General features: G+C 34.0%; 3 protein-coding genes and 1 pseudogene across 4 annotated transcripts; 1 reads left to right on the forward strand and 3 right to left on the reverse strand.

The window, feature by feature from the left end:
* Window positions 1-4,281: 4,281 nt before the first annotated feature.
* On the reverse strand, window positions 4,282-7,499 carry LOC112704934 (uncharacterized; annotated as a pseudogene).
* LOC112705874 (uncharacterized) lies at window positions 7,448-11,698 on the forward strand. Of its 2 annotated transcripts, none has more exons than XM_025756870.3 (8): window positions 7,448-7,834; window positions 8,693-8,837; window positions 8,930-9,098; window positions 9,495-9,765; window positions 10,245-10,510; window positions 10,597-10,812; window positions 10,916-11,018; window positions 11,153-11,698. In XM_025756870.3, the coding sequence occupies exons 1-8, from the start codon at window positions 7,684-7,686 to the stop codon at window positions 11,209-11,211; spliced, it is 1,380 nt and encodes a 459-aa protein (XP_025612655.1). In that variant the 5' UTR covers window positions 7,448-7,683; the 3' UTR covers window positions 11,212-11,698. The 2 variants fall into 2 exon arrangements, with proteins under 2 accessions (XP_025612655.1, XP_025612656.1); XM_025756871.3 differs by having other exon boundaries at window positions 7,450-8,096.
* Window positions 11,699-12,602: 904 nt separating this feature from the next.
* LOC112705875 (uncharacterized) lies at window positions 12,603-14,262 on the reverse strand. Its single transcript, XM_025756872.2, has 3 exons — window positions 13,902-14,262; window positions 13,266-13,425; window positions 12,603-13,059 (listed from the first exon to the last, which is right to left on the reverse strand). Exons 1-3 carry the CDS (start codon window positions 13,978-13,980, stop codon window positions 12,801-12,803), a joined length of 498 nt encoding a protein of 165 aa, XP_025612657.1. The 5' UTR covers window positions 13,981-14,262; the 3' UTR covers window positions 12,603-12,800.
* Window positions 14,263-15,281: 1,019 nt separating this feature from the next.
* Window positions 15,282-17,904, reverse strand: LOC112705876 (uncharacterized). The gene is made up of 3 exons (XM_025756874.3): window positions 17,397-17,904; window positions 16,290-16,509; window positions 15,282-15,772 (listed from the first exon to the last, which is right to left on the reverse strand). The coding sequence occupies exons 2-3, from the start codon at window positions 16,410-16,412 to the stop codon at window positions 15,320-15,322; spliced, it is 576 nt and encodes a 191-aa protein (XP_025612659.1). The 5' UTR covers window positions 16,413-16,509; window positions 17,397-17,904; the 3' UTR covers window positions 15,282-15,319.
* Window positions 17,905-23,843: the final 5,939 nt, after the last annotated feature.

The raw sequence follows: 23,843 nt of genomic DNA on the forward strand, positions 1-23,843 counted from the left end.
CGGGGCCACCGTGGGTAAATGACCAATCCAAAGTCATTGCATCGAGATTCAACCTAGAGAAGTGATCCAGCCAGTCATATGGTCGAGAAATAGCAGGCTATGTCAGAGAGATTTAGGTATCACCAAAATAGTTCATCTCTTCTTCATCATCACCCTCATCAGGAATTTTCGTTGGTTCATCATCAGCATCGTCTCCGTCATCCGGGTTAATTTCAAAAGAATCTATCATCAGATCCCTGATAGCAAAACCCTCGTGACTTTCAACATTATTTTGCATCATGTTAGCATTAGGAAGTTCAACATTTTCCTCTTAACTACCTTCAGGTGGCATATTTATATCAACTATTGTCCTTCTAATATTTCTCCTAACAGCTCCACTTAATAGACTATCATCAATAGTATCCGCATATGATCCTCGTCCACCCAACTTAATTAGAAATACGAATAATTTCAACAGATGAACATTTGTCCATCGGTTGTGCCACGACCTTATAAGACGTACGTTCTCGTCGTCACGTAACCGATACCTAATTCAAAAAAAAAAATTTAAAACTGTGGTCCAATAAACATAATAACAACATAACAAAGACAATTGTAATATATCTTTTATAAAACAAATTGTCATCTATTTCGGTCGGATATCTGTAATAAATTTTTTCACTCTTTTCATCTATGGTTGTCTAACGGAATGCAATATCAAATTTTTCAACGATGTTAGATTGTTAACTTCTGGTGCCATGTACATAATTATTGGTTGCCCAGACTTACAAACGATAAAATCTTTTTCATCATACACTATTTTATCAACATAATAAATGGATAACAACGAATTTGTTGATATTGTAAAAAAAATGCTAAGATGAGAACAAAAAAGAAGAATAAACTGATAGTATTGAGTTCGATTCTCTACTAGCCATATTTTTATTTAGAGAGTTTAGAGTAAAGTTTGTCAAAAATACAATAAACTCTATAAACATAATGAAGTTTATCGGAGATGTGGTAAATTTGTCTTAAATTAAAAAAAAAACATATCCTAATATTTAAAATTAAAATGATTTTTTTTAAAATAATATTTTTATATTTTAGAAAAAATTCAGTATTGCAGTGTTAGTAGTAGAGACTAGGGAGTACACTACAAGTCTACAAGATCCGAGACTTCGCCGCTAAAAGCATCTCTCTCTCTCTTTTTATTTGCGCTAATTTGCCATTAACCACCGACACCACAGGACCACCCCCACCTCCATCTGTCAACCACGTGTCAACCCCATCTAAATCCAAACGACGATTACCGCGTTGTCGTCACACTCCCACCTCAATGATCCTCTAGAACGCCACCTTCCCTTCACCGTGTTTGTACGTTACTAGCTTCTTTTGTAGCTTTTAGCTTTCAGTTCCAAGTCGTTCGCACTTCGCACTGTCGGTGCTGTGAATTTTCAATTTTCCGTTGTCTTTTAAACATAATATTAATAATATAAAATATATATTTATTATAATTATAATAAATTTTATTTATTTAATATTTATCATATAATATGTAATATTTTTATTTGTTATAAAAATATTTAATCTGAAATTTTTATATCAATAAAATATTATACAAAAATATATTTTATTACATTAATAATAGATATACATTTTATATTATAATTATTTGATCAATTAAAAAATCATTACTAAATATATATAATTATATTATAATAATTATTAAAAGATATTTTAGTCAAATAAATTAAAAATATATTATTTTAATCTTAACAAAGTTACATTTTATAATTAAGATAAAAGAAAACATGATTTAAACATCTCTTATAAATATTTAAATATCACGTCATCTCTCGCGCTTTCTCTCTCAAAATTTAAATACTACTACTGTTGCTCTTTTTAGATTATTCATTATTGCAATTGAAACCTACTCTTATCAACACTATAAAATCGACGAAAGAAAAATAAATGAGATGCCACAGTTTAATGACTAGATGTTTCCATGATAGGCGTTAATGCCTTAAATGTAACATGTAAGTCAGATTAATTAACTAAAATACTTGCGGCAAGACTTTAGGGGCCAAAGTTATTAAGATTATTATAAGTGGGAGGTTTTTTTTTTTAATTTTTCTTTCAACAATACATAATACATACATTAAAATTTATATATTTTGTATTTTTATAATTTTAACTTAGAATATATATTAGCTGAATTCAATTATTTTTTATTGGTTTCTGCTTGAATTTATTATTTTTTTATTAAAGATAGAGAGACTTAAATCCGCGATCTCTTAAATGATTATGGGGAGATTATGTCATTTGAGCAATAATTCATTGGCGCTTGAATTTATTACTTATCGCAAAAAATACAATATTATATATAATAAATATATAATTATAAATATTACATGCGTAAAATTATAAATATTGAATTAAATAAAAAATTTTCAGAATGAGCTTGTCGAAAATGAAGATGCCTACATACATGGACATGTATCAGAACTTTTTAAGGTAAAATATACCTCGAACGGGAATTGGCTAAAGGGCTGTACAAGAATTTTTCTTTTATCCAATGTGTTTTGCATTGGGATGCGAATAGTTTGCAATATGGAGATATTGAATTATTGATTTTGGTTTGGGGAAGTGGTTACCGTGAAATTGTGTGTAAGAAGGACAACTTAAAAAGCTTTCCTTATTTTACAACTTTTTAGACCTTATAGGCAAGCTGCATATATGGACTTAACTCAAATGATTCATGAAGTATTACAATGGAAAGGCTGGCTGATGAGGTGAAAAAAATAAGTAGCAGATGCAGTGGCCAAGCACGTTGTTCTTAACGTGCTGATGAATTATACATAATGGTTGAAGTCTTGGGTTTAGGGCTCAAAATGAGTCAAGTCAGCTCATGAGTCTATTCGAGTTCGATTCGTTAATAGTTCGATAAACTGAATTCGTGAGTTGATGAATCGAATTTGAGCTTGAAATTAAACTCATAAATTAAATGAGTCGAATTTGAGTTTAAATAAGCTCAACTCATTAGCTCTTGAGCTGATTCAATTATATATATATATTTATATATATATATATATATATATATATATATATATAATATTAAAAATATAAATTAAATGTATATAATATATGAGTATTAATAATTTAATATATATATATATATTAATATTTTTATTTTTTTATTTATAGTTATTTTTTATATATAATTTTAATGAAGATATAAATAAAAAATTTATGATTAATAAATAGATAATATATAAAATTTATCTTTTATTAAATTTATCTTTTTTAATTATATATATATATATATAAGATAATTTATTAATATAGTTTATATTCTTATTATTTGAGTCAGCTTATGAGTTTGAGTCAGTTTGTGATCTTTCATTGAGTCGAATTTAAACTTACGAAATATACTCAATAATTAATAAGTGGAACTATGAGTTTAGCTTAATTTTCATGAGTCAAATTTAAATTTAGTCTACCTCAACTTGATTCGATTCACTTTCAGTCTTACTTAAAATATCTAGTAAGTAGCAACAATTCTCGACATCCCTTTTCTCCCTTAAGCTCGTTTCTCTTCTGTTTTGATTTTTCTTTTTTTTTTTCTTTTTTAGACACCAAAAAAAATATTATTACTAGCCCGTAATTATTTTTTTTTTAAAGAAAGATATTCATCTAGAATATTAAATTTTGTTATAACTAATAGTTTGATATCATGACATTGGTTTTAACAAAATGTAATTTTACAAAAGCTAACATGATTTGTCATAGTGTTACATCGGTAATATATTGATAATGAAAATTAATTTATATATTCAGTTAATTAAATTATTTTATTTTATTTTATCTACTATATATAATAAAATTGGAGAAGAGTTTGGCATATATTTTTTTCTAATACTCTCCATATTATATATAAATAAAAAATATATGAGTTAATTTTTAAAGTGGTCTCTGAAGTTGAACTCGAATTTCATAGTAGTTCATGAACTTAAAAATTATCCATATTCTTTTTTGAAATTGCATTCTGGGACTCAGACTCGTCCTTCCAGTACATTTGTCCATCTAGCACTACCGAAAAGTTGAGTTGGCCTTCTTCGTAACATGTTGGCAAAGAAACGGCTAGCTAACGTGTTAGAATAAATTTTTCTGACTCAATTTGGTCCCTCAATTCAGGTTAAAAATTCTAATCCCCAATTTTAAAGAATCATATCCATAGTGCTCACACTCTTCTCTTCTCTTCACTTTTCTTCTCTTGTCTTCTCCAACTTCAAAGGTAGACGATTATGGCCAGCGCGACCAACGCAGTTGAGAGCTCGAACAACCTACGATGGACACCCCATGCTTAATAGCTGCCTCTCGAAATAACCAAGTAGCACGCATCTGTTTCTTGACTAATCGCTCACCATAATCTGAAACTTTATTTTGTCTCTATGAGAGATCAGGATCATTTGATTGTGAGCATTCATTAATAAATAGAAAGGCATCCAATAAACTCTCTTTTGCTAACCCAAGCATGTCATAAGCTTGTGCTCTTCTCCAAAGGCTTTTGGCATGACGGTTGAGAGGTTTATAAATGCACAGTGCACGGATAGCATCACTGATGGCAGCCAAATGTTACTGTAGTAAAAGATGGCATTGACCTCAATTACTATGTAGAACAACTCTCTCCTTCTTGGATCTCATTGGACATAATGACAATGCTTCTGAGTATTTTGATGTAGCTCTAAAAATATTTTCAGATGAGAATAGAGAATTTTCTTCAAACTTGACCTCCAGAACTACAGCTTGCTTAATATGTAGATCTTCCTTAGGCATATTCTTTTTCCATTTTAACCTTTGCTTTGAATTTAATAGGTCCTCAATTTGTTCACTAGTGCGACCACTAATTGAGCTTCTTTCTGATCTCTACGACTGGATGTAGTCCTGAAGAACACCAAGAATAGAATCATCAAATTTTTTGTGATCACCAAGAGTTGTAATTTCGACAAGGTCAACTAATGTAGGAACCACTTTATCAATCATCTACATAATACACGGAAAACTTTTAAGTCCAACATGAAAATCCACTTCTAATACTCAAATTATATAAACAGATAACTGATGCTTGAATAAATAAAAGCATTAGGCATATAAGGAGAAATTGCGTAAAAAAAATCCAGTAGACAAAGATTATTGTGATTATGCATTTGGCTTATAAATTTATTGGTATCCTGACAACTTGACAAGGACCAGGCACCTGCCAATGCTACACTGAAAATTTTTACCTTGTGACATGTATTGGGATCTTGAAGAAGCTATAGGAGACAATCAACTGCCATATACTGCCAATCATTCGAAGACTGTGCAATATTACACAAAGCTTCAATAATACTGGGACAAATAGCAATAGGTCCCCTACCAATATTGCAACTGACTAGCCCATTTCTCAGCCTTCTTGGACTCCATTTCAACACCACTCATGTCACGTGTAAGCAAATCACAGTGATAACTTAGCCTTCCATCAACATATTGATAAAAGTGCGAATAAACTATTTTCAGGAACTCATTGCTAACTGAATAGAGAGCTCAAGAATTTCACCATAATTTTCTACAGTAAAAAAAGTGCTGGCATGTGTAGCTAAATGTCCTAAAGTTCATACTGCTACTCTCTGCTCAACCCAAGTTAATCTACTTCTTAAAAACTCAACCAGAGCAGGAATGACCCCAGCATGCACATCACTTTCAGCAAATTCTTCCATATTCATTATGTAGGAACCAAGTATATGAGCTGCATAATAAGGAATGTAAATATTTTGGTCGTGAGAAAGCCAGCACCAATTCTTCAGTCCCTTCCATATTAGAGCAGCCATGCATTCAAAAATTCCTAGCTCTATGAATTCTGGGTCACTTGGATGTGCCATTGTCGTGTTCCACAAGCCACTGATAGGGAGCACCTGACCATCATCATCCTAAGATGGAAGTTTTTGAAAAAATTTCAGTATACTTGCTCTATATTTGCTTGGATTCCCTTCCTTCATAACATAAAAGAAACACTCTAGGTATGGACAGTCTGATGAAATCCATGCTTGGTAAACTTAAAACAAAAATTTATAAATCAGCAACTTGCAAAATCAGCTCCTCATAAGGTGGCTGAACAAGAAAATTAATTTAATACTGCACCAAAAGTGAAATACAGGATCAGTATATTTAGTTAACATCTGATAAGAACAAAATCACATAATGCCAAAGACTAATAGGCAAGCCTACTCATGGATTTACATATAACAAGTAATACCAAACTAATTGGCAGTTGCTTATTTGTAGTTCTCTAAATGACATTAGATTATCAGCAAAAAAAGGGTAAAAATGTCAGACTTTGAAGATGGAGAAGACAAGAAAAGAGAACCGAAGAGAAGAGAAGAGTGTGAGCACTGTGGAGATGGTTCTTTAAAATTGGGGATTAGGATTTTTAATTTGAATTGATGGATCAAATTGAATTAGAAAAGTTTCTCTGCCACATCAGCTAGCTGTTTCTTTGCCAACGTGTTACGAAGGAGGCCAACTCAACTTTTCGGTAGCGTCATATGGACGGAATGTGCCGGAAAGACTAGTTTGAGTCTCGAAGTGCAACTTTAGAGATAAATATGGAGTAACTTTTAAGTTTAGAGACTACTATAAGACTCAAATGTAATTTCAGATATTAATTTAAAGTTTAACTCAAAATATATTTATGATTTATAAGTTTAAATTTAAAAATTTCTAGGTTAAAGAGTAAAATATTTATTATATTTATTATAACTTTATATATTTAATAACTAAACTATGAACATGATGTCTACAAATACAATATAATTAGTCAAGATTTAGAACAAATTTTATATTACAGCCATGCTATTTATAAAAAATACTTAATTGACTCATCATGCAAAACTATTTTACATTAATATAATTCACATCGCTCAATAGAAAAATAAATTGTATTATATATCGAGAGTTAATATGCATTTGTTTTATTTTATTTTTTAAATAGATATCATGAACCGTGAGTGAAACTTGACTATTATAATCGAGAACAAATATAAGAGAGGAATAAAATTGAAAGAATTTAATTTTAATATATTATTAGTATAAAATAATTTTATATGTATATTTAATTATATAATATTAAATTAATAAAAATAATTTTTTTATATTAATTATATAAATAATTATTTAAAAATAAATATAAATACATAATTATATAAATTTTATAATTTCGGTATATCAAAATTAAACCCAAATTAAAAAGACTCATATTTATTTGCCATTTGCCACAGTCGGAGTCAAAGAATGAATAAAACATAACATTAATAATTGAATACTACTTTATTAGTTTTATTAACAAGTAAATCAACCTGAGATTAATTAAATATGGCAATATTTTAATTGAATAAATAAATAAATATTAGTAACGTACAAGGCATGGTGCGAGGGCGAGGGAGTAGCAGGATTAGTATAGCAGCAGCGTAACACAGGATCATAGCTCCCTCACTGAGGCAGAAACACTATTATAAGTATATATATATAATCTCACCTCCCATTGTTTCTCTCTCTCTCTCTCAACTCTCACAGAACAAGAAAGAAAATCGTCCGTACTCTGCTTACTGCTTCCCCTGGGCGTGTTCTCATTCTCATTCCTTTGTTCCTTTTTCTTCTTGTTCGAAAATGGAGGTGTTCTACTACATGGTCTTTGGTGTATTGGCCGCGGTGGTGGCGGCACTGGAGCTGAGCAAGAGCAACAAGGACAGAATCAACACATCTTCCGCCTTCAATTCCTTCAAGAACAATTACCTTATCGTCTATTCCCTCATGATGGGTACGCTTTTACCTTAGATCTGCTTTCTCTCTTCCTTCTTCTCTCAGATCGAGAGGGATCTCGCGCCATTGCGCCATTTCTCCTTCTCGATCTGTACGTCCTGTCATTTTCCTTCCTTGATCTGTCTTGAGGTTTTCGTATTCACTTTTGATCTGGACGTGCTTTTTCCGCAACACTGTCTGGATTCTTAGTTTCGTTCCTGAAATTGAAATTGAAATTCGATCGAACGGGGACAGGAAGAGAAAGAGAATGAGTGAGTTAGGTAGTGTTTTCTTCGCCATTTAATTGTTCTAGGAAAATAAATAACTAATGCTTATCCAGTGTCTCATATTTAATTATTTATTTATTTCCTTTTTGTTTTCTTTCACGATGGCAGAATATTAATTATTATTATTTTATAGATCTTTACAAAGCAATTGTGTTTTTGCTACTCGACTTACCGTCAATTTCATTGTGAAATTGTAAGGGAGGAATCAAACATTTCTCTGAGACGGATCTTAATTATATCTGAGCGAGTTTGGTTCCTGCTGATAGTAGTGATGTATCTCGTGATTGTGGCAACTGTGATTTGTATTTATGTTTTAATTCTACTTCTTTTTTTTTTCTTTTTTTTTATGTGAAAACTGAAAAGGATGTGGAATTGTAGATACTACAATTCGCTTATACACTGTGCTTAATTATTTTTTCTTTTACTAAGATTGTTAAGTTTTGCCACTCTATTTATGGATAGATAAATCAAACTATAGTAATGTTTGGTGAGGGATGAGGGGGATGCTTAAATTGAAATTCTTCAAGTACCCGAGTTACCATTGTAAGTGTTTTTGGTAATCTAACAGGTTGCTGTTTGTATGGTTACAGCTGGAGATTGGTTGCAAGGTCCATATGTGTACTACCTTTACAGTACATATGGCTACGGGAAAGGAGAGATAGGACAGCTTTTCATTGCTGGTTTTGGGTCTTCCATGCTCTTTGGAACAATTGTGGGATCTCTAGCTGACAAACAGTGAGTTTTTTTCTTTTATCCCGAGTGCATCTTCTTGTGGAAATGTCATAGCACTTTTTCGGGGTATCTCATGCTTCTTACTCGAAAATCAGGGGGCGTAAGAGGGCCTGTGTGACCTATTGCATAACCTACATCCTGAGTTGCATCACCAAGCATTCTCCACAATACAAAGTACTCATGTTGGGCCGTGTTTTGGGAGGTATTGCCACTTCACTTCTGTTTTCAGCATTTGAATCGTGGCTTGTTGCTGAGCACAACAAGGTGAGGAATAAATGTTTTTAACGGTTGCCGGGTGCTTCTTTGATAATATTTTTCCTCCAGATAATTTTGACTCACAAATAGTTCCTTGTAATCTGAATGCAGCAGATATGAAAATATAATTTGTATGTGGAGGCTGTATATGATTTGAATAATGCATTGCACATGAGTGGGTTTTATATCCGCAAAATAACAATTTTGATTTGATTGTTTTGGCTGGCACACCAAATTGGATTGATATAGTTTTTTGTATATTTGTCAATACATATTTACAATCAAAATATGTGGCTGATAAACCATTTCTGCAATGTTCTCAATTATTATAGTATATCCATGATGCATGTAAACATCTTGCATTTGTGAGCCTCAATTCAGCTTTTTGTTAATATTATCTTTCAGAGGGGCTTTGATCAACAGTGGCTATCATTGACGTTTTCAAAAGCTATATTTCTTGGAAACGGTCTTGTTGCTATTGTCTCTGGGCTGTTTGGAAATGTTCTTGTTGATACGTTGTCTCTTGGACCTGTCGCTCCCTTTGATGCTGCTTCATGTTTTCTTGCAATTGGTATGGCCATCATCTTATCTACGTGGACTGAAAATTTTGGGGATCCTTCTGAGAACAAGGACTTGCTTACCCAATTCAGGGGTGCTGCTGTGGCCATTGCATCAGGTAGATTCTTAATTTTTGATAATTTTTTTCTTGGTATGTTTATACAGTAGTTCCATGTAAATGCTTGAAATTTGAAACTGCACATTACACTGTCCACTATAGTACTGCAATGGTTGCATTGCATTTGATCACATCCTAGCAGTGAAGTGTGTAAATGATTAACCATAGGAGCCAACTCTGCTGTTAAACACGAGGCAGTTGCTTGGAATATTTGGTATCAGAGTTGTGTCTTGTCCCTGGTGTTTAACATGCAGTTAGAAGCTGGTCCTAACTAACATGGAATCTATATTTACTATGCAAATCTAGAAGAGAAATACTAACTTCTCTGTAACCGTAAGGCAGTTGTTATTAAACATACCTCAATAATTATGCAAGCAGATGTTTTATCTGGTTCTACTTTTTATGCTGTTATCATTGTACTTTGTTCATCTCTTGCTAGTTTCCCATGTTCATCTATTAATATATATTGTGTGTTTCAGATGAAAAAATTGCCTTGTTGGGTGCCATACAATCTCTCTTTGAAGGTTCAATGTATACCTTTGTGTTCCTATGGACTCCTGCATTGAGTCCAAATGATGAAGAAATTCCACATGGTTTTATTTTTGCAACATTCATGTTATCTTCAATGTTGGGAAGCTCACTGGCATCTAGGTTGATGGCTCGAGCATCACTCCGAGTAGAGGGCTACATGCAGATTGTTTTTGCAGTTTCTGCTGCTTCTCTAATACTTCCCATTTTGACCACTGTATGCTAGTCTTCTCTGCTCTATTTAGTATTGTTATTTGCATTGCATACTATTCTGCTATAAATTGACTGGTTTGTTGGGAACAGTTCGTTGTGTCTCCTACAAAGGAGAAAGGTGGAGGCATCTCATTTGCTGGTTCCATTCAGCTTCTTGGCTTCTGTACTTTCGAGAGTTGTGTTGGCATATTCTGGCCATCTATTATGAAGATGAGATCTCAATACATTCCGGAGGAGGCTAGGAGCACAATCATGAACTTCTTCCGCATTCCTCTAAACATTTTTGTGTGTGTTGTGCTGTACAACGTAAGTTGCTAATTTTGCCACTTTCTTTTATATATATATATATATATATATTCAAAACCTTTGGTTCAAGGTAATTTGACTATTGTGTATTTTGTCTGTGCAGGTTGATGCATTCCCTATCACTGTGATGTTTGGCATGTGCTCAATTTTCCTGATGGTTGCCTGTATCTTACAAAGGCGACTGATGGTCATTGCAGAAAAGCCAAGTAAGATCCTCACACTAAGATACCCACCCTTTGGCAACTTTATTTTAACCTTGAAATGATTTTATCCATAGCCCTTTCTCTTTTGGTGGAAGAAAAGCTTTCTCACTTGGGGATGGGATTTGTGTTTGAAACAGAAGCAGGAGAATGGCAAATGAAGGAAAGGGACACTGAATCAGAGCCATTGAACATCTAACTGGTGTTATCTTAAGTTTTCTGTGGAGGCACTGAACGCGGTTGCTTCAACATTTACTTACATAAGGCAGTTTTCTGTCTAATTGGCATAAAGATGCGATCTAAGTGTGAAGATAAACCTGTTGTCCACCAACCAAGGCAAAAAGGGAATTCAAGCAGAAAAAAGATTAGTGGAGCTATTTCTTTTCTTTTTGTTTTTTTAAGTGTTTTTGGTATCCATACCGTAGTGCATTAGATTCCTATTGACTATTAATATTACTTGGAGGAGAAATCTCCGTTTTGGTAGTTCTCATGTTATTCTTTTGAGGGCGGGATCCACGCTTTGTCCCGTTGGGAATAGTATATGTTACCTAATGTGCCATACTATCTCTCTCTCTCTCTCTCTCTCTCTCTCTCTCTCTCTCTCTCTCTCTCTCTCTCTCTCTCTCTCTCTCTCTGCTTTTGTAATGAAAAATTGCACTCCATTCAATTGATGCATCCTTTATATAGCCTTTACTTTCGCCAAGTACTTATATGATAGTGGAATTTGTTCACTTAATACGTAATATTTTATTGTTGATTCGATGAAACTTGCTGTTTAAAGTTCCAATGCGTTTTCTCCCAGTAATAGGCCAAGATTAACCATTAACAGTAAGCCACTATTCGTTGATGAAAAATGGTTTGTGCGGTGAAGGAAGGAAGTTGGTTGTGGTATTGAACATGAGTGTGACAGGATGCATGTTATCATCCGAAGGTGCATTAACGACTGGATGTAGTGTTAGCCCTGAGCGATGGTTCTTGGTGGCTTTGAAACCTTTTTGAGGTGGACACTTTGCCACAAGAAGTTCTAAGTTCTTCCGATGGTTGTATACCCTTTATTATTGTTTTGATCCAGGCTTCTATTCTCTTCAAAGTTCCAACTAACTAATCAACTAATCCCTACCAAAGAAAAAAAAAAAAACCGTTAACTAGAGGTTTCTAACTTCTATCATACATTCCAATATAGTGGGGGGATACATGGTATATCATTTAATAGATAGTATAATATAAGCTTAAGCTTAAGGGGAAATTTGGTAATTGTCATTTATAAATTGAAGAATGTTAGAAAGACCATCAGAATTTATTTTTTTATTAACAGTTAATTATTAATATTTAAAAATATAGGAATAAAATATGATATTAGATTATTAGACTAAAGAAATTGAATTGATAATTAGATGATAGCAAAAAACAATAAATATTGATGACTCCTAGCATTCCTCTAAATTTAGACGAGTACAATAATACAAAATTATACGAGAAAGGTATATAGATATCGTCAAATACTTAATGATACCAATATTACAAGAAATGGCTTTTTAAGGAGATGGCAATTTAAACTAACTAATAAAATTATACAATACTATAATGTTCTGCGCATGTATAGTAGCATTAGCTATCATTTATCATTAGTGTGCTTATTATCTGAAAAAGCTACAAATTAAAATTCTTCACAAGAACTGAATACATTTTTTATCGTACAAATAATAAGTGCATAAATATATATACATAAAATTAATGGTTACATATAGAATAGTTTTACAGTGAAATTGAATATTGCAATGAAGATATTCAGAGTGGACGCCTGCGTTTTGCACCAGCAGAAGCAACTTCCAAATCCCCAATGAAGAATAGGATCTTGTCCAGAATTCCGCGGCGAGATCTCTCTTGAATCAGAGAACCTTCTCCAATGAAGTCATTTTCTGAACAAAAAGTGTGGCTGCTGCGTCCATTAACATGTTCTTGATTCTTTCTTGAACCCAGATGTCGCTGGATCTCACCTTGGTGAACAAGATAGTAGTCGCTACCTTCTCTAATAATCTTCAAACCCCTAATTTTATGGGGAGAAAAAAAAAAAAAAAACAGAAAGAAATCACTCCCTTTGCATAAGACTTCAATAATTTTCCAAATTCATTTTAGTACTGCAGTATCAAACTCACGAATTAACTCTGTGATCTCTTACGACTTACGGGTTTACAAATTGAGCATTATGATTCAAGTTTACCTAAGTTGTACGAGTTTGATTAAACCACTTACACTCCAACTCGATCGCAGCGGTCTTGAACCTCATATACATCCTTCCAAGATTTTGAACCGATTGGAGCATAGAAAGCAGCATGATCTCCTCCCCATCTTTCCTTAAAAAGATTAGACCATAGATCGTTGTCGGAGGCGATGAACTTCCACTTCCTGCACACTGCGGGAACAAATTGCAACATTCCAGCAGTTATATTTTACTTCCCAAATTATGAAAACCACACTACAACCAAATCATGTTGCTGTTTTGCATTAACAGTTAATATCAGAAGCCAGAATATTCAATTCCAATTAGCGAGATCCAAACATACATCGTAAACGATTTTTCTTTCACTGATAATAAAATGGTATTAATTCTACGGTTAAGAGAAAGGCAGAGTAAAAGTCAATGGCATATTCATATTCATTTTTAATTTCCAAGCAACTTTCCTATCTGATTCAATTCCAATTCCAATACCATAGAAAAGCGGAATAGATAATCCAAGGCAAACAATGTACAGAAACGAACAAAACCAAATTCAGATCCATCCTATTCCATTGTGAATTTCAGACGTTAATTTCAAGAAAAAAATTGAAAGAGAAAAGGATGTAAAATCGAAGAGGAAGAAGAGGGTAATGAATGAGTGAGTAACTGACCTAATTGAGCAAGAGCAAGATGTTGGTGATCCAGAAAACAGAATACCTTGAGACAGATTTCGGGAGGTAAAGTCTCCATCTCTCTCTCTCTCTCTCTGGGTTTTGTTTCAACTTTTCACTTTCATCACAGCCACAAAGAGTTGGTTGAAACTGAAACTCATCTATCTATCCATGTCTCTTGTGTAATCTTACTTCTAAGTTCTAAGTTCTAAGTAAGAAAGAAACAAACAAGAAGAGGCATCAACCGCTCAAATCAGACGTTCGCGCGTATCGCCTACTCGCTCTCTCATCTCTTCATCATTTTTTCGTTTAAAAAAATTATATCAAAATGTTAGACTTAATTCTTATTTCTTTTTTAAGTGTTACAAATAGAATTATTTGATACGACTATATAAAAATCTTATAGACAAACAATGTACAAAAACTAATATCTTAATTCAAAACCAAACACATAATTAAGATTTATTAAAATCATTATATAAAAAAATTAAATGAATTGGCACCTTTATGTTGCCAATAAAATTTTGAATTAATAACTTCTTGACATTAATTATTAGATAAACCAACATTTCCATAATTATAAAGCTTTAAACTTTATGAAAGCTAGTTATATGGATTACTATGTGAAATTAATTCCGTAATGTGCAATTATTCATGTTTTTTTTTTAAATTCATTTACATGTTTAACAACCTCACAATTTACAGAAATGAATTCTCTTAATTTTTTTAAATTTTTTTGTAAGCATGATCTCTTATTATTTATCATTTTTTTACATATTTTTTTGGTTCTATTTAAAGTGTATAATAAAAAATCACATTTTACAAAAAAATTAAAAGAATCTCAATTTTACCTGTAAATTACCATAACATATGAATTACATCAATTGAGATAAATTCATATAACTCAAATTCATATTAATAAAAACTCAATTTCAAGATATGTATTTTGATAAGTAACTATAATCTCAATAATGATATATAGACATATTATGAAAGCTTAAAACACATAAGAAGGTTATTTTCTTATTTGATAACGTTTTTACTTTTTAAAAATGATAACATTTGTTTGATAAACAAAATTAAAAATACTTTTCAATAAACACAAATAACAATGATTATATTTGATAAAATAACTTTTAAAATTTAAAAAAATTATATAGACATAAATATAAAAACAAATTTAAATATTTATCAATATATAAAATTATATTATATTTTTAATTTTAATGAACATCGACAACTTTAAAAAACTTCCTCTTACATGCTTTCAGAGATGCTTGATCTTTTTTATTTTCCAAACACAACAAAAAAATATATATTTATATTTTTTTAAAAAACTTTACCAAACCAAGCCTACATCCCTAACTAAAATCTCAATAATTTAGTAGGCAAGTTTTGCTCAAATAGATGTTAATAACTCAATCAAGATAAACCTTGACATCAATCCCATTATCAATAAGTGATTGAACTACAGCTCTGATTTTCCCTTCAAATTTATCCCTATCCCTTGGAGTATAAGAGGCAGTGTAAACATCAGCTTCTCTTGCTCTTTCGGCCAAAATCCTTCCAATTGCTATGCAAGCTGGTATGTCTGAACGAGATTTAAGAACAGCTTTTATGTCCTTGGAGTTGGTGCCAGAAACTGCAACCTGTTTGCTTGTCACTCTATGGGTGAGCGAAGCCGACACAAAACGCTTTGAGATGAACACATCAAGGGTAAAAGGCTCCATGTATGCAACAGTTCTTTGTTTGAACGATACATGTTTATGTGGATTCTTTGATTTCTTCCCTTTCTGGTAAGTGTAAGGTTTGCTGTTGTCATCATCAAGGAAATCCTCAACACCGAAAAAGCTTCTAGGTGCTGTATGAGCCTGGGAAAAACAAGTGAACTGAAATGAGGATTTTTTTTTTTTTTTTTTACTGCATATATTTTCTTAGTTCATAATTTTAAGAACTATATCTTCATCAGAGAGCTATTGATTTCCAATTTCATCTTTTTGAGTTTTGATTTCAACTTCAAATATGATTAAAACCAAATCATCTGACTGGTATGGTAACTATTCATTTAGAGTGTAAAAGTCACTAGACAAATAGACTTACATGTAGAATGAATGAACTTGTGAAACAAGTGCTTTACATGAAGTATACAAATTACAGAAATAATCGAGGAAACAAACTGAGTTAACCACAATTAATCATGCCCTTGTGAGTTCACACTATCGATAGTATCTCTATTTGCCAAGAACGATGCAAGAACACTGAAATTCCTATTTTGATTATACAACTGAGATCTCCCTAACATCGTGATAGGCAATACACCACAGCCAGCAAATATTTCCCCCAGAAAGAAAACAAAAAAGAAGTTATGATAGGCAGCAGAGAGTTTACTTGTGTATTGTGGAAATAGATCGAAGGAACATAACTCCAAGCCAAAATTTTTGTTCCTCCTTCTAAAGCATAACCACTGCTGCTTTTCCAAATTCTTCCGACTGCTTGCTTCAACATATTCATCAAACTTGACTCTTTTTTTTTTATCTCCTTAAAATCCAGGATTGAGCTACATGTGTCACTATATCCTTCTTCTTGATGCTTGTTTGCTTTCCTGTAACTATAGGAATTGGCCTCATTTGTCAGCATGTGCTTTAAATATTCGCATTGAAAAGACACCAAATGTGATGAAATCATAGTTGTCAGAACTGACCCAGTGATCGAACCAGTCAGGCTACTGAGTCTTTTGTTCAACCAATAGGTCACTAATTGAGACCCAGTCTTATTTAAATAAAAATATAAAATAGTAAAAAACTTAAAGTTAATTGAAATACATGTCTTCACTAACATTTTAACAACAATTAAGTTTCAACTTCTAAAAATAACTAATACGAAAATAGGCATAAAATTAGTCAGTACTACTACAATAGTATCTTAATTTGACACAATAAGAATAACAATCCATAAACTATGTCCAAGGAGATTGCACACAATAGTATCTTAATGCTAAAAATAACTATGTTTCTGATGGTGTTTCTGACGAAGCCATCTTACAATCCCATAAAAGAAAAAAAAAATCAATCAACTAAATAACTAACAGCAAAACCAATCAGAATCGTTACAGCAGCAACAATCAACAATCAACAAAAAACCACTACATATTCATAATCAAACATATACATATTCATAAACCAGTTCAACAATCAACAAAACCTCATCACATTCATAATCAGCAAAACCACTGCATATTCACATTCATAAACAAATTCATAAACTAATTCAACAATCAACAAAACCTCAGCATCTTCATAATCAGCAAAATCACTGCATATTCATAAACAAATTCATAAACCAATTCAATATTTCAACCACTGCCATATTCTAATCAGCATCATAAACCAACCAACAATAAAATTAACGGCAATAACATCAATAAATCAACTACTTTAAATTAATATAGCATATAAAATATTAGAATAAATGGAAAAAAAAAATTAAAATGGTTACCTCTTGTTGCAGAGGCAAAATCAATTCCAGAAGGTGGACGACACACGGCAGCGTGCAGGCAGCAACAACCACGGATGCACGGACGACGAGGGACGAGCAGCAACAACCGCCCACAGAGACGGAGGAGAGGCGGAGGGAGGCGCGGTGAGACTCGAGCAGGAAGCAAAGTCGAGCAGAGACGTGAGGAGGGAGAGAGGCGAGGTTGGCGCGGCGGCGATACGAGCAGGAAGCACAGCTCGAGCAGACGCGGAGGCGAGAGACGCGCGAGCAGCCGAGCTCAGACGGAGGAGAGAGGAGCATACGACGCGGAGGATCCGGCAAGAGGCGCAGCGACGTCGGCGAGCATGCAGTGTCGGTGAACCGAGGCGAGCTCCCAGCTCTGCCTGTCTGTGAGGTGTGCCGTTAGAGACGAGAGTGTGAGAGCGAGCTGGGGGTGTGGTGGGGCTTCAGATTCAGCTAGGTTTTTTCTTAAAAAAAAAGAAATTTAAAACGTCAACATGATGTCGTTTGAGGTGGGGGGTTAAGAATAAATAAATACTAAGCCGATTCGGATTTCTCAAACCTGCCGGTTTACTGATCTTTTCAAAATCAGGCCAGGATAAATCGATTCTCACGAAGGTTTTGAAAATCGAACCGGTTATCGAACCGTTTTAGTCATTAGTTTATTGGTTTATTAGTCTAACCAATTGAAAATTCAATTATGGTCCAACCAAAAAAATTGTTATAATAAAATAATAAATAATTATAAATAAATATTTTAAAACATAATTTTAGTCTAATATAAATTTTAAGATGTCTTCTAAATTTAAAACACTATACAAATATCATCAACCAAAGTCTTATAAACTTATTTAAATACAAACTCAAAATTGAAACACACAAAAATAAAACAGCAGCAATTTAATTTCTAGCAGCACATCACTAAGTAAAGAATCACAAAACACTATATAACTAAAATCAATTAATCATGAAGATAATCACCATGTAAGCATAAATAAGTCACAAAAATAGTAAAACACAAACACAAAACAGCAGCAATCCAGTCTCTAGCAGCACATCACTATGCAAAAAAACACAAAATCCTACATAATTAAAATCAATAAATCATGAAGACAGTCACCATCTAGGTATAATTAAGTCTCGAAATAGTAAAACACAAATACAAAATAGCAGCAATTCAATCTCTAGCAGCACATCAGTATGCAAAAAAATCACAAAATCCTATATAGTTAAAATAAATAATCATGAAGACAGTCACCATCAAAGCATAATTAAATCACAAAACAGTAAAACAAACACAAACACACAAAATAACAGTAATTCAGTTTCCGGCAGCACATCACTTCACAAAGAAATCACAAAACACAAAACATAAGCACAACAACAACAAAACAGAACATATGCTAAATTAACTAACTTAACAATCTAAGCACAATTAAGCCCAAAACATAGTTTTGATTGACTTAATAAAACACAAAAATGATCATCAGTGAACAACAGAGAGCCAAAAAATACAACACAGCAACGAAGAAGACACAAACCAGAGTACAACACAGCATAGCAGTAGTGAGCAGAGCCATTCAGTAATCAATATTAATTTGATCATTTATGAACTAAAAAACAAACACGAACAGCAGGCACTAGTAGTGAGCTATGTGATGCAAGTATTCCTTTATGCAATGAGCACAAAACTTATCATCAAGAAACTTTAACAAAATTTAACAATAGAAAAAAATAAAAGCATGTACAAACCAGTAACAATTTATCGGTATCAATTTATCATCAATCAGTAGGAGGATTGGCGTTGAGGGTGCCTTCGAGCACAACGAAACAGGAGGATTGAAGAACGACCACGATGAACCAAGCGGTGACAGTGCGACCAACGACGGCGCGATGGAGGCTAGGGTTATGTCTTGGGGAGAGTATGTATGAGACTGAGGAATCAGGAATGGGGCTCGAGAGGGGGCAAGGGTTTCAAGTCACTCAGGACGACACTGCGCGACGGCAAGGAGTGGTGGCGGTGGCTGCGATTTCCACAGCTGACTTCACGACGAAAAGGGTTGCGTGAACCTCCAAGCTGGCTCCACGAACTTGCGACGGTGATTGACTTCGACGAAGGTGTTACGGCGGCAGCGGTAGCTGGACGGAGGTTGCACCGGAAGCTCGAGGTGGAGACCGCAGGCGTGGCCACTGAGTGCGAGAGGTGAGAGTGGAGGGCTGCAGGGTGGAGGTTCGAGAGTGGTGTCTGAGTGAACTGAAGACTGAAGGCTAGGGGTTCGTTTCTGGATCTGTGGGCAAAACGTAGCATTTTTAGCAAAATTTAGAAAACAGGCCAGGTCACGGTTCGGTTCGACCAATCGATTTTTGACCGGTTCAACGGTTCAATTTCGGTTTTTGAATTTGGCGGTTTTGCCTTTTGTTAATGGTTTTTGATTTGACCGGTTTGATCGGCCGGTTCAAACCGATTTTCAGATTATCGGTTTTAACCGATTTTGCTCTTTGTGGAGTCCAATGCCAAGAGGTCAGTTTATCAGTTTTTTTGTCCAATTTTTTTAATTATAGATGAAACTAGAACTAATCTTATAAATTAAAAATTTAAAAATTGAACTAATATAAATGTTCAACAAATGAAGTCATCAATGTCCTTAAGCAATGGCGCGTAAGGATGATAATGTCTTTGAGTAATGACGCACAAGGATGATAATTGAGGCCCCTACTTTTAACAATTGAGGGCCATCTATGATTTCAATTCAATGATGACTTGTTGAAGCTCATCTGTCGTCATTATTTGAAGGCCTTTGATTATGACCCATAATTATGCATGCATTATGGAGCAGTTTCCAAGGTTGCATGAAAAGCCTTTATGAATCTACCCCAGTGATCTATGAAGATTTTGTCACAGATGGCATTGTTGTTATGTGAGTAAAATGAACCGTCTACATTGATTTTTATCATGCTCTTCGATAGTGGTTTCCAGCGAATGAGGCAGTCTGACCTACTAGGATTCTCCCTGAATAGATTCCTCTTCAAGCAGTTCAGAACTTCTGTCTTCCGTTTATGGATAAAAATAGCAACCGTTCCTAGGGCAGAATTCTTCCCTTCGAAAACTAACTTATACCTATCAAACCATAATGTTGAAATTCTCATACCAAAGGTGCAAGGCCAGTCTCTTCTTTAAGATAGATTGAGAGAAATCCACTCTCGCAATCATTAGAAAAAACTTGAGGTACTAGAAATGTCCACACATTTTTGGCAAACTGGCAATCCCTCAAGATGTGGATTGTGATTTCCTCCTTAGCATTACATCTTAGGCTATTTGAGTTTTTTTTATCATGTGACTTCTAGCTCTTGTTGCGTTGGTAAAGATAGCTTCGTTCGTTATTAACCAAAGAAAATATTGAATCCCTTCAGGGCTTTTCGACTTTGATATCATCTTGAAAACCTGGTCTGGCGTTGATGGGTTAAGATCCAGAGAGTTATATGTTGATCTAAGGTTGAAAGCTCTGTTAGCTGGGAGGCTCCAAGCAAGTTGGTCATTATCTTTCCAGAATGAGGGAAGTGCCATCACGATAGTCTTTTTTAGTACCTCATCCGGAAGCCAAGATTTGGTCTTACTAACATCCCTATCTCCTAAAACTAACAAGAAGTCATTCAGAGATATATTTGGATCACTTAACTCACTTACCTACGGAGCATATTGACTGAGGCAGCTGGACTTAGGCACCCAATTGTGCTCCCAAAAATTGATTTTGGAATCATTTCAAACTCTCCAGATGAAGTTACGCTCCATATCTTTCCAAGGTCGAACAGATATCTTTCCATATGTTAAATTCATTATTCTTTCTTCTAACAATAGGAGTGATATCGTTTCCATATTTGCACTTAGACCTCAAAACTCTTACCCATAAATAGTCCTTCTTAGTTGTTGAACCCCATCCCATCTTTATCATAAGGCTCCAGAGTTTTTCAATTTATTGACATTCCTCCAACTCGAGAGATGAGTCTTTCTGCTTTACCAATTTCACCCCAAAGGAATTTCTTATAATTCAAATCAATCAAGTTACAAATAGATGAATGAATCAAAGCAATTTGCATAGTATAAATAGGTAAATAATTTAGGACAGATTTTACCAGGGTAGCTCTGCCAGCAAGCAAAAGAGTTCTGGCTTTCCAACCATTTAACCTTGCCTCCATTTTGTTGATGATCCCTTTGTAGGTACTCTTGGTCACCTTGGAGTGAAGCAAATGCACTCCAAGATACTTTTCCAAGTCATTAGTTCTGTAAAACTGTAGCACCTCATTGATACTTTTCCTCACATTATGGTTGACATTATTGAAAAAATAAATACGGGTCTTTTTATTGCTACCTTTTTTACTCGAGCTATTGTAAAAGGCTTCCAGAACTTTCTTAATAATACATGCTTGCTCCATACTAGTTTTCACAAAGAGATTGAGATTGTCTGTAAAGCATAAATGAGATAACTTGGGCCTGTCGCGGCTTAGGCTTATCGGCTTTCACACATCCATATCAATAGCCACACTAATGAGTTCTATAAACCCCATAAAATTAATGAATAATTAATCAATTAATAAAAAAAATTATAATTTGTGAATTTTATAGTTTAATGAATAAGCTAATTAAAATAAGAATTTTGACACTAATTTTAAAGAAATCAATTCAAGATTGAGCCGAACGGGACAAACCGGACAAATCGAACCCAAAACGGACCCAACCCAATCCATAAACAAAATGAGCTTCAGCTCATCTCCTTCTCCCCCATTCAGCATTCCAAAACACAAGGGGGAAAGGGGAGAAGCTTCAAATCCTTGCACTTACTTCAAGTTGTTATAACTTCCTACTCTAAGATTCGATCGCCACACCGTTTGCGGCCACGCGTTCACTGCGTCAATCTCTACAAATCCTGGTAAGAAATTTGGTAAGGAACACTCATTTTTATTCTCAATCTCACCTTTTCCTAATTTTAAAAAATTAGAGCCATTGTAGTATCGAAAATTTGATGATTTTGGTGTTTAGGGTCAAGCTAACTTGAGAAAACCATTTAATTTTGTCCCATTGGTGCTTGGGTAAGATGATAATTCTTGAACCCTAGTAGATTTCTTGATTTATTGTGTTTAAATATTAAATTGGTATATTTAAATGTGACAATGTGAATTAGGTAGTGTATATATGTGAATTGGAGTTTAATTGTGACTATTGGACGCTTGGTGGAGCCTTGGGTGCTATTATCTTGGAGATTGAGAACCTTGGGACTAGGTTTTGTGCCAACTTGTGGTGTCCTTAACTTAGGAGAGAAATCGGCTAAGTATGATTTTGATTTCTCGTATATAAAATATAATGTCTTGTGAAAACTTAGGCTAGACGACTTAAGATAAGTTAAATTGTATGTTTGATGCATGTTTGATGGTTCTAGTTAATGCCATGTGTGTTGGGTTGTATGTGGATAAATGGGAGTGATGTTGGATGATATGAATGTGGTGGATAGTTGATTAGGTAATGTGTTGAATGAATAATGAAGCTATGTTAATGAGTAAGTTTGAGACTATATTGATATTTAAATTCTTGGAGTTGAATTGAGGTATATGTATATTAATGAGTAATGGAATGATTGAGAAGAATTGGGATTAATTCAGTTTGTTTGAGGTTGGTTTGAAAACTTGAAAGGTTGATTTAAGTTGAAAATGTGGTAAGGATAGAGGTTTGGAGTTTTGGATGAAAAACATGATTTTAATGAACTTCGGAGGTCCATAATTGGAGCCTCAAATTTTGGATGGGAATGAAATTTGTTTCAAATGAAAGATAGTTTTACAAGCTTTAAAACGGTATAAATTTTGTGAAAAATGGAATTTTGTAGAAAAGGTTATGGACGTCGGAAATTTTGTTCAAAAAACTGATTTTTTTCAAGTTACAGCAAAACCAGAACTTCTAGTTTGTGTGCGTACGCCAATGTTCTGAAAACTGGTTCGAACCGGTCGATTGAACCGGTCGAACCGTGAACCGATAAGAAAAATGATTCGGACAAATAGTATAACCGTTCATTTCAAAAACCGGAATTGGACCGTTGGACCGGCCGATCGGACCGAACCGGGACCCGACCGGTTTTCACATTTCAACTCACCGTTTTGAATTTTAAATTAAAAAAAAAAGAAAATTGAAAAAAATAAAAAGAGCGTCACCAACACCAAGTCACCGTCTCCCTCTCTGTCTCCCACTCATCTTCCCTCTGCATCCCTCTCTCAAAAGAAAAAACCCTAGCTTCCAACGCTACTCTCTTCTTCAAGCTATCACTGCCGCCGTCCTACCATCGCCGTCGAATCTGGTCTAGCTGTCGCCCCACTGCTTTAGCGTTGTCTCCGCTCGTCTCATCCGTCGCGTCGCATCACATCGCATATGCTCGAAGCCGCCGTCCCACTGCAACTCGTCTCGTG

This window comes from Arachis hypogaea, chromosome 8 (assembly GCF_003086295.3).
Source record: "Arachis hypogaea cultivar Tifrunner chromosome 8, arahy.Tifrunner.gnm2.J5K5, whole genome shotgun sequence".
NCBI classification, from domain to species: Eukaryota; Viridiplantae; Streptophyta; class Magnoliopsida; order Fabales; family Fabaceae; genus Arachis; species Arachis hypogaea.